This window comes from Vombatus ursinus, unplaced genomic scaffold, assembly GCF_900497805.2.
Source record: "Vombatus ursinus unplaced genomic scaffold, bare-nosed wombat genome assembly UNPS02014812.1, whole genome shotgun sequence".
NCBI lineage: Eukaryota > Metazoa > Chordata > Mammalia > Diprotodontia > Vombatidae > Vombatus > Vombatus ursinus.
Genome location: NW_020954590.1, coordinates 6,136,335 through 6,150,886, shown reverse-complemented (window position 1 = coordinate 6,150,886; position 14,552 = coordinate 6,136,335). Strand labels below are relative to the sequence as shown.

The following is a 14,552-nucleotide window of genomic DNA, read 5'->3' as shown; positions in this document are numbered from 1 at the left end:
TTGGACCTCTAAGGCCCCTTCCCAATTTAAATCTATGACCCTAGGATCAAAGATTAGAACTACAGCTCATGACGGTGAATGATTCTATTATTGGCACATAGTAAGCTCTTAATAATGTTTATTGGATTGGATAATGAACAAAGGCAAGAAGGTAAGGGTAAGTAATTCCCGTTTTGCTTCTTTTCCCCCAAGAACAGTGACATTTGGATTGGAAGAGACAGAGCAAAAAAGTTAAATAGGGGACTGCTAACCAAGTTGAGGGAGACAGTAAGACAGTACCTAGAAGCTTGATGAGTTCTAGTCATCAGAGACAGATAAACTACTTCCCAGAGCACTGAAAGAACTGAAATGATTGTTCACTTCTAGTAAGTGACCTTCGAAAGCTCAAGAGGTATGGAAGTACTGCTGAACTGGAGAAAGACAAATGCCAATTTTCCCCCAAAGGGAAGCAAACAGAACCTGTAAACTATTGGCTGGTGTGCTTGGCTTTGAATCCTGCAAAATTCCAGAATGTGTAAGTAAAGGATTGGGTTAGTGATCAGTAAAAAGAAGTGGTAAAATACAGAGAAGCACAGAGAAATCTATTGAACTGATGAGTGAAGTGAGCAGAGCCAAGAAAACAACACACAGTAACTACAACAGCACAAACTGAAAGAACCACAAGCCAAAAACATCAAAAGTCAATGTAACAAAATTATAAAGAATAAGCAGGATTCAAGAGAAGAGATATGAAAAGCCACCCCCAACTCACCCTTCATGGAGGGGGGAGATTCCCGGGTATTACAGGATGCATATGTTTTCAGAAATTTATCAGTTGTACTGATTATTTTTTTCCTCTCTGAAAAATATTATTTGTCATATGGAATGACTTTCTGAGAGAAGGGAGGTGGAGGGCTACCTGGGATAATTATGGTGATATAAGAAACAGAAACTATCAATAAAAACTTATTTTTTAAAAGTGGTAATAACAAAGAAAGAATATGGATTCTTCAAGACCAGTTCTAGTCAGACTAACCTCATTTCCCTTTTTTTTTCTGGGGGACTAAACTGGAAGAGATTAGAATATTGTAGATAAAGTTTGCCTATATTTTAGAAAAAGATATTTGAAAATCTCTCATGCTATTCCCATCGAAAAATGTGGATTAGATGATAATCCATTTAGACAAACCTGAATGGCTGAACCCAAAGGGTAGAATGTAATAACAAAATGAAAGTCTCCCATGCAATTTGTAGTAATTTGGATAAAAGCATAGAATGCATTTGGATGCAAGTATAGGCAGAATACTTTTTATGTCATCTGTAACAAAAAAAAAAAAAGAAAGAAAAAAACTTTTTTATGGAATACTTTGCTTATATTATCTCATCTAATCCTCAAGAAGTAGGACCAGGCTGTGAGGCAGGAAGAAAGTGTTATTCTCTTATAACACAGGGAGAAACCAAGGCTGAGGTGAAATGACTTGTCTAAAGTCAAACAGTAAACGGAGAGCCTCAACATTAGCACAGTTCTCCGGACCCTATTCCCAAATGTTCTTTCCAAAACTTGATTCTACCTGACTAGCATATAAACCCACTTCAGAAAAGAAAAAGAAGAAAAGTAAGTGTTGCTTTGTGCATTTTTTCCCCTTTCTAACTGTTCTGGTGGTAGGGGAATAATTTTAAATCTATGTAACATACAATTTTTAGAAGTAACAAACAAAACAAAAAACCCCATGGTGATAGCATGACAGAGTGGCACCTGGAGACTCCTCCAGATCTTTAAGCAAACAGCCTACCCTAGTTCTGAATGATTTAGGCATATTCACCAGCCCCAAAACCAAAACCAATACTGCTTCCAGCTCTAGGATTCTACAACCTTACCAACATATCTCAAACTAAGATGAAAAATCCACCAACTAGTTGTACCAAGTAATAAATAACAAAGCCTCTTTGAGGCGCGGCTCTTTGATAAAGGAGAATTCAACTCACCTTATGAAAAGTGTTCTGCTTTCTAGCAATGATAAATGTATGTAAAAATAAAGACTACTGTAATCTAGCATCTGAAGCAAATGTAGCATCTGGTGCTTTAAATCTAAACATATCTTTTTTTGCCCTCATGTTTTAAAAATACCATAAATAATCTTCCAGAGACAAAAATACTTAAAGCACTATGAAACAGCATAGATAATTTTATACAATGAATTCTGGCTAAGTTACTGGACAGTGATAGACATGAAAAAAGGCATCAATAAAATATATATTTAAAAAGCACAGAAAAAAACAAAAATACAAGAGAACATAAATTTGTTACTACCTTATTAAATTTACTATCTTAATAAATTGTAACAAAAAGTCAGTTCCTTATACAATCCTCTTGTTTTTCTTCATGTGTTGAAATGTTTGCTGATGATGAAATTCACAATAAAAAATTTAAAAAAAAAACAGTATAGTCCACTACACTAAGGGACCAATGTAAATTACTCATGATAATTCATAGAAACTGCTTTATTGGCATGACACATGTAAAGTGTTCGAAAAATGTGTAACATATTAGAAAAAATTTTGATGGCTCACTAACTACCTGAGCAACATGCTTTGTAATCCTAAACCTCAGTAGCTAACATAAACACAGCCCTTTTATTATTTCTCAATTTCAATCCAGGAAGGGACTTAGGAGTAATTACAATAAACTCTTTCCCGGAAAACACGAATTCAAGAAGGTCTGGTAGCATCACAGATACTGGAAGCAAAGGAGAAAATATTATCTTACTCTCGCATAAACAAAACCATAGTGCACTAGTACTAGCAATACATTTTGGTCTACACTTCAAATATATTTTGGAAGTGAAGTCACTTGAAATAATCAAGGGGATAATATCAAATCAGTAAATGAACCAAGATTTCTTTAGCACCTACTATATTCTAGGTGAGGGGATTAAAAAAAAAAAATCAAACAGTTTCAACCTTAAGCAACTTACATTCTTTCAAGGGAAAGCATCAACAAAGTCAATACAGACAAATTTGAGGTGAGGAGACAAGCACTAGCAACTGGGAGGAAAAGGAGAGGATTCTTAGGAGTTAGTGCTTCAGATGATCTTTGAAGGAAGCTAGAGAGTCTGAGGTGATTAAGATGAAAAGGCAGTGAACTGTAAGCAAGAGGACAAAAAAAAGGCATTAAGATGGAATGTCATATGTGAAGAACAGCAATAAGGCCTGATAAGGTAAGATCTTGGCATAAGCCCACATTAGAAATCTAGTCTGGAATGGTGGTGGAAAAGAGATGGGTTTTTTAAAATCATGAATTATATAGAATAAATGTGGACTTAGCTACTAAATCTGGGAACAAGAGAACAAAGGAGCACCCTTAGAGACAGAATAAAGTAAAAATTCTCAGCTGATTCTGTTTCCAAAGTTCTAAATAAAGGATGTCCCAAAATTCTTACTGTGATTTTAAGTTTAGTAGCCTTAATAGACTAAGACCTCTGGGACACTCTATTTAAGGAAACACATAATCCAAAGTTCTGCCTTTGGTTGGTGTCTAATTTTGCATATTTAACAAAGTATACTATTCACAGTCATCTCTAATATCCCCTGAAAATGGCTAGGGATACCCTTTATTGTTTCACATAGAATTCATTATCCTGAGATAACAGAGGCAGAACATATATTTTTTAGAAACTGTAAATAAATATATGGATGGTAGATTCTTAACAAACTACAAAGGAATGCCATAGCTACTTTAGGTTATATGTCAAGCCTCAGAGGTTCACAGAACACAGAATCTTAGTTTTAAAAGAAAACTCACTGAACTGACCTAGGTCATTTGGGCTATTTTTACTGTCAGCATTAAAGTCAAATGAGTTCTGATTAAAATCACTTATAACTGTCATGTATTTTTAAGAAAAAAAATCAATAAAGAAAATAGTAGTCAAGGTTTTGTCATGGGGGCAACAAGGAGTAAGTCTATTGCAATGCCCCTTAAAATATTTTACAGAATAATCCATCGGTATGAGAATTGTTAAGAAAAGTTCTGAGAGGGATGATGCAGATGAGTGACAGCAAACCTGGCCTAATTTAATTCAGTCACCTTTCCTCAACCCTGGAGTGTTCCATATGTTCCTTCTGTATAAATTTAAATATCTGTGGTATTGTTTAGAAGGAAAATAGGGATCAGGGAACTGAAAGAAAAATATGGCAAGCACTTGGGCAGATACAGGAGTTTTAAAAGTTCATGTGATGAGAAAAATTAAAAAAACCAGTGTAGTATCTACCAAAATCAACAGCATTCCTACATAGCAATAACAAAATGTAGGAGGCAATAATAGAAAGGGAATTCTACAAAAGGCATAAAATACCTGGGAATCACTTTACCCAAAGTAGACTCAATATTTATAGAGACCCAATTACAAAATGTTCCTTAGAGAAATAAAGAGCTAAAATAGATGGAGGAATATATGTGGCTCATGGCTAGGCCATATCAACATAAAAACAATGGCAGTATTACCAAATTTAAGTTATAGATTTAGTGCTAAACTAATTATACTAACAAAGGGGATACTTTAAAGAAGTAGACAAGAACAAAATTCACTTGGAGCAATAAAAAAATCTAAAGTATCAAGGGAAATAATTTTAAAATGTAACATTGAAGGTGGAAAAGCACTTTCAGACCTCAAATTATATTAAAAAACAGCAATCATTAAAATTATTTGATACTGTTTAAAAAATAAAAAAGATGAGTGGAACATACTAGGTAAGAAAAGAATCAGAAATAACTCAATAATCCAGTGTTAGATAAACACAAAATGTAAAATTACTTAGGAAAGAACTCTATTTGATATGAATTACTGGAAAAACCATTAATCAAGCAGTCTGACAGAAATTAAGGTTAGACCAACATCTTACACTATACTCCACAATAAATTCAAAATGGATGTGACTCAAATATTAAAGACTATACCTAGAGGTAGAGGTGAGAAGGAAATACATTACAAGAATGGGGGACAGTTCCAAAGGGAAAAGAGATGAGAGAAGGAATGTTGTGTGTAAGGAATAGCAAGTATGCCAGTTTGGCTGTAACTAAAGGTGAATGAAAAACAGTACAGTACAATAAACTTAGAACCATAGGCTGAAGCCTGACTACGAAGGAACTGAATATCTTTTACTTTTTTTTATATATATAGTTAGAAAGCTAGTCAAGAATGAGTTTATTAGTACATATATCTCAGTATAATACTTTCATGGATAAAGAAGTGGACCTTCTACCATTTAAGCTCTTCACAATTTGGCCTTTTCCGGTCTTTGCTATTACTTACACGTGATGTTCCAATTCCTATCTTTGTACCTTTGCGCTAGCTGTCCCCCAACACCTATCCCAGGAATGTTCTCCCACATAATATACACCTCTTAGAATTCCTGGCTTCTTTCAAGACTCAGCTCAAAGGCCACTTCCTGGAAGAGGCCTTTTCCCAGTGCCTGAGGCCTCTTGGTAGTGACTTTCCCTCAGGGTCACCCGGTGTCAATTTAGTAGGTATCTTATATACACCTATTTATGTACCTATTGTCTCCCTTATTAGAATGTAAATTCCTTGAGGGCAGGATTTCTCTCAATCTTTTATTGTTATCTCTAGCACTTAGCACAGTGGCAGTCACAAAGTAAAAACTAGGACAGAAGGCTTATTGATTGATTTACCAAAAGCTGAATAGGAGGAATAGAGTAAGTGGAACAACATTTGGAAAACTGTGCAGTACTTTAATGACCCCAGGTTATTCCCTGGGAAAATGGCCCGTCTTGTTAACCTGTAATATTCTTCCAATGATGTTGTATGAATCTGAGTCAAGGGCTACCTGAGTCTCTCGAGAGTCAAAGTTGAGAGTCATCCAAAGAACATCACAAAGGTGAGAATAAGCAGGCTGCAACATGTTACAAATGAAGACTTTCATAGGAAAAGTGGCATAAAGGATGTTAGAGAAATGTATGAGAAGAAAAGAAAGGACAGTCAAGGGGCAATATCTGAATAATCTTTGTGCTTCATTGGTATGTATAGAATATCAAGAGCCCTAGAGGAAGCTGCCAAGGATGTTGGTTGGATTCTCTGGAAAATTTATAAGAGGATATGGATAAGAGTTCTACAGGGTGCACAAAGGCATGAATAGGTTGTGATCTGCATTCTGGGAAAAAAAAAAAGGACTATATCAATGAGATCAAAGATCTTGGGTTTAGAACTAAAAATTAGCTTAGAAGTCATCTAATAAACCACAGACTTTACAGACTGGGAATCTAAAAGAGCAGAAAGGAGAAGTGCAGAGTGCAGTGCTGGTTCTTGAACTCAGAACTCTCTGATTCCTGATTCCAGATAAAGCTGTCTACTGTACTATGCTGCTTCCATTTTTCATAGCATATTTAGAAGCTGACAAATTAACAACTCAAAGTTAAATAGCACTATAATGCAATTTTATCAGATCCAAGAAATGGCACATTTCAGAAATATGGATATCTGAGTCATATATAAAAAGAATTTTATTTTTCATTTGCTCATTTTTCATCTGAATCAATAATTCTAGTTGAGAAGTGCTTCTTTTCTTAACTTTACTGTTACACACAGCTTTTCTCCAAGTGTCTTAAAACATACTACAATCATCATAAAATACTAAAAGACAGCAAGAATTAGCTCCAGTTTCTGCTTAGAGAAAATAAAATGCTAGAAAATAAAAGTTTAAGATCAATAAATAATAAGAGTCAAGAGTATAACTGAGTCCTCCTAACTTCCTTAAGAATGCAATACAAACATTATATAAGAAAAAAGCCATTACCCAAAAGTGGTCAAAGAATATGAACAAACACTTCTCAAAAGAATTGCAAAACAAAGAAAAAAAAACACATGAAAGAATGCTCCAAATCACTAATAATAAGAGAAATTAAATGAACACAAGCCTAAAGTGTCAGCTTACACCTTGCAAATTACCAACAAAAAAAGATTGACATAATTAATGTTGGATGGGGTTGTAGAAAGATAGGCACACAGGTGCATTGTTGGTAAAGCTGTATTGAATCAGTACAACCAATATGGAAAGTAATTTGGAATCATGTAAATAAATTGACTAAAATGTCAAAACACTTTTATCCATTTTATTCCATTATTAGGCTACACTCCAAAGAGACCAGTGATAGTCTCCAAATACCAAAAATATTTACAGCAGAACTTTTTGTGACAGTAGAGATGCCAATTGTTATAAAGATGACCCCAGACTCAGTTCGAAAGACTGGTGTCTCAAAGACTTTTTATTAAAGAGGTAGAAGTGTGCCATTTTGATTCTCTCGAGAAGCGGCTGCACCTCCTTGGAAGGAGAGAAATGCAAATGGTAGAAGAAGCCAGAGCAATCTTTATAGTTAGTAATTGCCTAACTCCTCCCTTCTGAATCAGGATTGGTATCAATCCTTCTGGGTTACAATCTTCCTTATATGCCCCACACCTAACATACATTATGTGCCTAGAATTGTGTTATTCCCCCCCCCCCAAAGAGAAGTTAGCCTGTCGGTGCTGATTTCTTATCTACTTATGTGGAAACTTAACTCTTTCATTTCTCAAACCCATCAATTGGGGAATGGCAAAAAAACAAACTGTGGTACATGAAAATAATGGAATATTACTATGCTCTAAGAAATAATGAATGTGGTGAATATAGAGAATCATGAACTGATAAAGTGAAAAGTAAGCATACAAGAAAACAAAATACAAAGACTACAACAATGTAAGTGAAAAAAATACAAAAAAAATCAAAAGTGAATGTTGCAAAATTATGAAGAATAAGTATGGCTTAAAAGAAGAAATAGGGGCAGCTAGGTGGTGCAGTGGGTACAGCACCAGCCCTGGAGTCAGGAGGACCTGAGTTCATATGCGGCCTCAGACACATAACACTCACTAGCTGTGTGACCCTAGGCAAGTCACTTGACCCCAAATGCCTCACCAAAAAAAAAAAAAAAAAAAAAGAATAAGAAGAAATAAAAGATATTCCTAAACCCACCCACTCTGCGGATATGAGAAATTCACAAGCATAGCACATTGCATATATTTTTAGATTTTTTCAATATATTGATCCCTTATGCTAATTTTTCCTTTTTTTGTCTTGAATACTATTTGTTCTATGGGATGGCTTTCTGGGAGGCAGAAAAATATAAGGAAAAACTATGGTGATGTTTAAAAAAAAAGACATCAATAAAAATGTATTTTAAAAAAGAATACAGCACATCAGATTTCCCTTCTTTGCATCAAGGAGGACAAATTCTAGGTTTCCACAAATTTTTCTATTTCTCTGTACCTGATAACCTAAGTTTCAGAGGATAAAAATTTCAATTCTGCATATACACAAGTTATTTAGTTGAAGGGAATTCTTGCTTTGAAAGCTCCCCTTACTTTGCCTGGGGCACGTTAAGAAGTTAAATGACTTGATAAGGGCCTAAGCCAAATTTAACTCAGGTCTTCCAGATGCAAGTCTATTCACTTGTATTTTCCTAAAATGTTTTTCAAGAGAAATAATGACAGCTAAAACCTGAGGTGCTGCATTGTGAATATAGTCCAAGAATGTTTCATAATCAGAACTATCATAAATAGTTCGATTCTATTATCTAATCAAGTATCTTGATTAAAAATACTTGGTATAATCTAAATTATTTCATCGTGCAAAGTATGGAAAAATGGGTAGAGGAAATCTACTTTATAGGCAAGGAAACTGGGCATTAAGAAATTTGTGACTATAGACAATTAAGTCAGAAGCAGAACTGGGATTTCTACAATGTTTTTTGAACAGTACTACCAAAAAACTGGTATATAGTGGCAAGTTCAACTTCTCTGAAACTCAGGCTCTACCTTCTCTTTTCACAGATTGCTACCATATGCATTCCTTGCTCCTACTATATTCAATACTTACAATACAAGGCAGTATGTGGAAGAAGCATTCCTTTCCAGGCTTAATCCATGGCTTCCTCTACCACAACCAAGATTCTTCATCCATAAGGATCTTAAATAGGGAGAGCAGGAGCTATCTACTTGTATTTGGATTCTTGTACTTAAGAGTGCTTGGCACATAGTAGGAACTTAATAAAGGCTAGCTAACTGACTGAGCATGGTGCAAATAGAAAGAAATACATTCGGAATCAATCTGAGTTCTAATCCTGGCTTTGCTATTTACTACTTATGTGACCCTGGGCAAGTCATTTAATCTCTATGAACCTGTAAAAAGATTTGGACTAGATAAATAAGGTCCATTCAAGCTCTAAATCTCTGTTCTGGGGCAGCAAGGTGCAGCAGTGGATAGAGCACCGGCCCTGAAGTCAGGAGGACCTGAGTTCAAATCTGGCCTCTGACCAAACACTTGACACTTACTAGCTGTGTGACCCTGGGCAAGTCACTTAACCCCTATTGCCTAAAAAACAACAAAACAAAAAACCTCTGTTCTTATGAAATACCATGAGTAGTGCAAATTAAGTGGAAATTAAGATTCAGGCAGCTAAGGAGGAACCGAGCTAAGGAGTTTTTTTTACTTTTTATTCAATAAGCAAGACCTGCAAGATTAAGGTGTATTGCAACTTCCCAGTGCCCTACCATAGCAGTCTACATACAGAAGGAACCTAAATGCTGAAGCCTTTGTGTAGACAGCACCTAGGACAATGCCTGCACATAATGCTTGCTAACTGCAACACCAGCAACAGTCTGGGCATGCATAATCAATAAGTATTAAGTGTCTATCTAGTGCCAGACATTATGCTAGGCTCTGCGGGATACAAAAGCTAAAATAAAACGCTCTTCACTCTCAAGGAGTTTATATTCTATCAGAGAAGAGAGCATATATACAGATAAGGGATAGGGGCTGGACCTTTGATTTCACTGGTACAAGGAATCTGCAGGTGAGAAAACTCCTTTGATCAAGGAAGACTAACACCTTTGCAACTTAGTCTTAGAAAGTTAACTGAGGGAACTGAGAAGTTAAGTGACATAGAAAGTATGTCAGAGGTGAAATCTGAACTTGTTTTTTACCACCTTACCATGCTATATACACACAAAGTAATGACAGGAAAAAGGGGAAGCACTAGAGCAGTTAGGGAAAGGTCTCATGCAGAAAAGGGCGTCCTTCGTAGAAGTTTGAAAAAAACAAGGTTAAGGTAGGGAGAGAGTTCATTTCAGGCATGAGGCACAGCTCATGCAAAGGTAAGATTGCAGAATGTTGGCTGAATTGCAGGGTGCTGGAAACGGAATAATGCACAAACAAGGTTCAAAAGGTATGTAAGGCTAGGGTTGTGAAGGGCTTTAAAAGCCACATAGAATTTAAACTGATTCTAAAGGGAACAGGTGACCACTGAAGTTTACTGATTCAGAGTGACACAATGAGACCTGCCCTTTATGAAAATCACTTGACTTTAATAGCTAAATGCTCAAGGAAAAGGAAAAGATTTTGGTGGGAATAAACAGGGTGCTTGGGGGCTGCTTTGGATAAGTTCAACTCACTTCTAACGATAGATCCCTTTCTCCAAGGGCAACCACACAGCTATCTCTCTTTACTTTCTTCATTACTTGGTTACCTAAAATGTTATTTTCAAAGACTTCTCAGGTTCCTAGTTCTCATCCCTGTCCACTAAGGCAGACTATTCTTGGTTGACAGCCTAAGCTCCGCCTCTCCCACACTCAGGTGTGCCAAAGTAAATTTGGTATGTGTTACCAAATAAAAAATCCAGGAAACTGAATTATCTAGCATACTAAACTGAAAACAATTTATTTCCCATAGCCCTTAAAAACCTGAGAATTCTACCAGTGTTTTAGTGCCTCTTGTTATTCAATTAAGTGATTTTGGTGAATTTACTATTAAGTACTGCCACATCATCAGTGCAACCATCAAGGGCAGTTGCAAGAATATGTCCAAAGTTATGCAAGAGCACCACTGAAATCAGACTCTGGTATATTAATAGTTGAAGTTGTAACACCAAGTTAACTAACACCTGAACAAGGCTGTTTTATTATTAGATTCAAAACAATACCAGAAAAAAAGTATTAAGTGAACTGATTTCGGATACAATAAATCTAACAAATCCCGACGTATAATTTTCAGAACACTTAAAGATTCTATCTGCTTCAAACGCAAGTTTGGTCTCCCATAAATTACCTTCTGGGTCAGCCCAAGAGAACCTAAGTTCTTTAAGGGCAGGAACTTTTTTCTTTGGTAGTATAGCAACAACAGCTTACATATAGCAAGGACTTAATAGTCAACAAACATATATTAAGCACCTACTATATAAAGGAAGGCAAAAAAAAAACCAAAACAAAAAACCTACTCTCTGCCTTGCAGGAGCTCAGTCTTAAGAGGAAGGTAGCATGCCAAAAACTATGTACCAACAAAATCTATACAGGATGAATTGGGGATTCTTAATGCAATAGCATTGAAATATATCGGAAAAAGTTTCCAGTAAAAGGTGAGATTTTAAATGGAACTTGAAGCCTCGGGACAAAGATAAGAAGGGAGAGAACTCAAGCCATGAGACAGCTAAGTGAAAAATGCCTAGAGTCGGAAGATGGAGTGTCTTGTCCAAGGAACAGCAAGGAGGCCAATGTCATTAGACAGCAAAGTATGGGGGTGGGGGAGTAGAGAGTAAGACCTAAGAAAACTAGAAAGGTAGGTGGTCGGTCTCTTATGAAGGGCTTTGAACACAGAGAGGATTTTCTATTTGATCCTACGGTGATAGGGTGCCACTGGAATTTTATTCAGTCTCTGAATTAGAATTGGACTTGCTTAAATAGCTAAGATACGGTATGTTTCCCAAATCCTAGTATTCCAATGTTACACATTAATAAGATTGATATGTAAAAACTTTTTAAAAAAACCTATAACTGGCTTAAATATCTAAGATATGGTGTATTTCCTAAGTCCTAGTATTCCTTTTACACATTAGTATGATTGGTATACAAAAAGCAAAAACAAAAAACTACAACTGGCAGCGGCGACCGTTTGCGGTAACTTGCCAGCAGTTAGGAAAGATCTTCAGGACCCAGTTGGACACTGGTGACCTCAAAAGGGTTTTCCAGGGTCCTAAGATCAAAACCATCGCGGCCTTAAGCAAGATGCGAGTAAAAGGCTATTCCACTCCCTTTTCCCCGAGAAAGCTCCGAAGCCTTCCCGGCCTAGGAACGGCAGTAGCAGGCCTGGACCTAATTATTAAAGTCACAGAAAATTATTTTCTTGTTAAAAAAAATACCCAAGCGGCCAACAGCCTCCGGACCGGGCCAGTCTCGGCCCCTGTACCTGTCCCTAGGCCGGGGGAGGGGCTGGCGGAGGAGGGGTGGGGGCTCCGAGCGATCCCGGCCCGGCCGGGCCCAAACCCGTGGCAGCCGCCTCGGTGGTCACACGTGGCCGCCGCGGCCTCCGCCCGGGGCCCGGTGCGCGGCTGGGCCCGGGCGGGGTGGGGGCCCGGCAGCCAGGCCGCAACAGTCGCTCGCAATGCCCACGTCACCGGCTCCAGCACTGCGGAAATGGAGCCGCGGCGGGAGGAGGGGAGAGGGCGGAGAGGCAGGAGGCGGGGGAGGGAGGCACCCGCCGCCAATCGCGCTCGGCCCCGCGGCTCGGGGGGCTCCGGGGGCCGCGGCCCACCCGTCGCCGGGCGACTCACCTGTGTCGCCGATGATGATATACTTGAAGAGATAGGCGTACGCCATGGCCGCGGCCGCTCCGTGCCCCCGGCACACGGCTCCTCCTCCGCCTCCCCCCCGAGCCGCGGCTCCTCACCCCGGCCCTGCTCAAGATCCCAGACGCCGGCGAGGCCGCCCAGAACAGGAGCCCAGTGGTGGCGACGGCGCGGAGTCCGCAGACCGAGGGAGCCGGGAAATCGCCGACACGACGCCGGCAGAGGCGAGACGTACCTCCCTACCCAGCCCAGCCCAGCCCAGCCCCCAGACCTCGACCCGGAAGAGCAGCAGCAGAGCCGGCTGCCGGAGGAACTGAGGAGGAGCGGCCTCCCCCGCCTGTTCCTCCGCACCCCCCGCCACGGAGGGCGGGGCCCTGAGCCGAGCTGAGGGAGGGAGGAAAAAGCAGAGCCCCAGCCGCGGGCGTGGGTGCGGCCGAGCCCAGACCTGGAAGAGCGGCGGGCAGAGCGGACGGGGGCGGGGGCTGGAGGAGGAGCGCCTCTTGCGCACGCGCACACCGGACTGCGCTGGCGGGACGCGCTCCGAGCTGAGTGGGCGTTCCCTACGCTGGGGCGGGGGGGGGAACGACACCAAACGTTTCTGAGGTATTTTCAAGTACGGTTGGAGGAAAAAAATGGTAACCTGGGGAACATTTGAAAAAATGTGAAAAAAATCCATCTTAATTTCGCCTGAGCACCACCTCCCTATCACTAACTGCTGACTGGTCATCCATCTGGAAGTACCTGAAGGCATGTCTCAAGCTCCACACTTTTCTATCAGCCAGTCAATCGACAAGCATTTATTAAATTATATTATTATATGTTACTATATACCAGACTGGATGCTAAGGCTGGGAATATTCAAATACAAAGCATAGAGAAAAACCAGCCTTTGCTCTCAGGGAGCTTACCTTCTAATGGGGGCAAGACAATAAATACGAGGAATCTGAAAGGGGGAGGGCGGGATGAAGATACCAACCCCGGGTGCAGGTAGCGAAGTATGGGGGTGAAGGGGGGACAGCGGGAGGAGAAAGGAACACAGAGCTGTTCTGGGTGCTCTTCTTAAATGAGAGGTCCTGGGAGGAGCTATCCAATCCGAGGGAAGGGCCACGGAGGTGGGGATATTTCCAGTGTGTGAATTCTGGGGCTGCCATGATCTTTCAGGAAAAGAGATTTCTGAAGAATAATAGATTCTGGAGTACAGACTGGTAAGAAATTAAGATATGTGAAGTGCTTTGCAAACCTTAAAGCGTCATAGAAATGCTATCTATTATTCTCTGAAATGGAATTCTTTATCTTGCCAATTTTGTTCATTTTTTTCAATTTGCATATTTCTCCTGAGGGCCACACAGTTACCCAGGTTCCTAACCTCAGAAGTATCCTTAATTGGGCCCATTCCCTCACCCTCCACATTTCATCAGTTGCCAGGTCTTATTCATTCCATCTTTCCGTTTATACCCTTCTTTCCACTGGTACAGCTCCCACACAACTCCCATTCCCAGGTCCTCTTTACTTCACAAAATTGATTTCTGCAAAAGAACGCTAAAGGCTCTCACTGCTATATATAAAAGTCAGGCTGCCCATTTAAAGCCCAACACAATCTGGGTCCTATCTGCCTTTCCAGACATTTCATCCCACTTCCTTTCTTCATTCCTAATACCTGTTCTCCAGCTGGATCTGGGCATTCCAATTTTGGTCTACCTTCTTACAGGTTGCCCTTCATGCTTGGAATGAATTCACTTCCTCTTATCTCTTAGATTCCTTGGCTTCATTCAAGACTAAATTTAAGTACCACCTTATATTTGAGCTTTTACTTACCCCTTGTATGTTCAAATAATCCCCCCTTCCTATTTACTTATATCTATATGCAATGTAATCTCCTAATTGAATAGAAATTCCTTAAGGGCAGGAAGTG

The 14,552-nt window shown here is 39.4% G+C and overlaps 1 protein-coding gene across 1 annotated transcript in view; it reads right to left on the bottom strand.

Moving 5' to 3' along the window:
• Positions 1-12,729, bottom strand: part of LOC114054150 (ras-related protein Rab-2A) — a 108,602-nt gene extending 95,873 nt beyond the window's left edge. Inside the window, exon 1 of the mRNA XM_027877297.1 lies at positions 12,626-12,729. Within this exon, the coding sequence (XP_027733098.1) occupies positions 12,626-12,671 (46 nt within the window). The 5' untranslated portion in view covers positions 12,672-12,729. The remainder of the gene's footprint in view (positions 1-12,625) is intronic.
• Between the last annotated feature and the right edge of the window lie 1,823 nt (positions 12,730-14,552).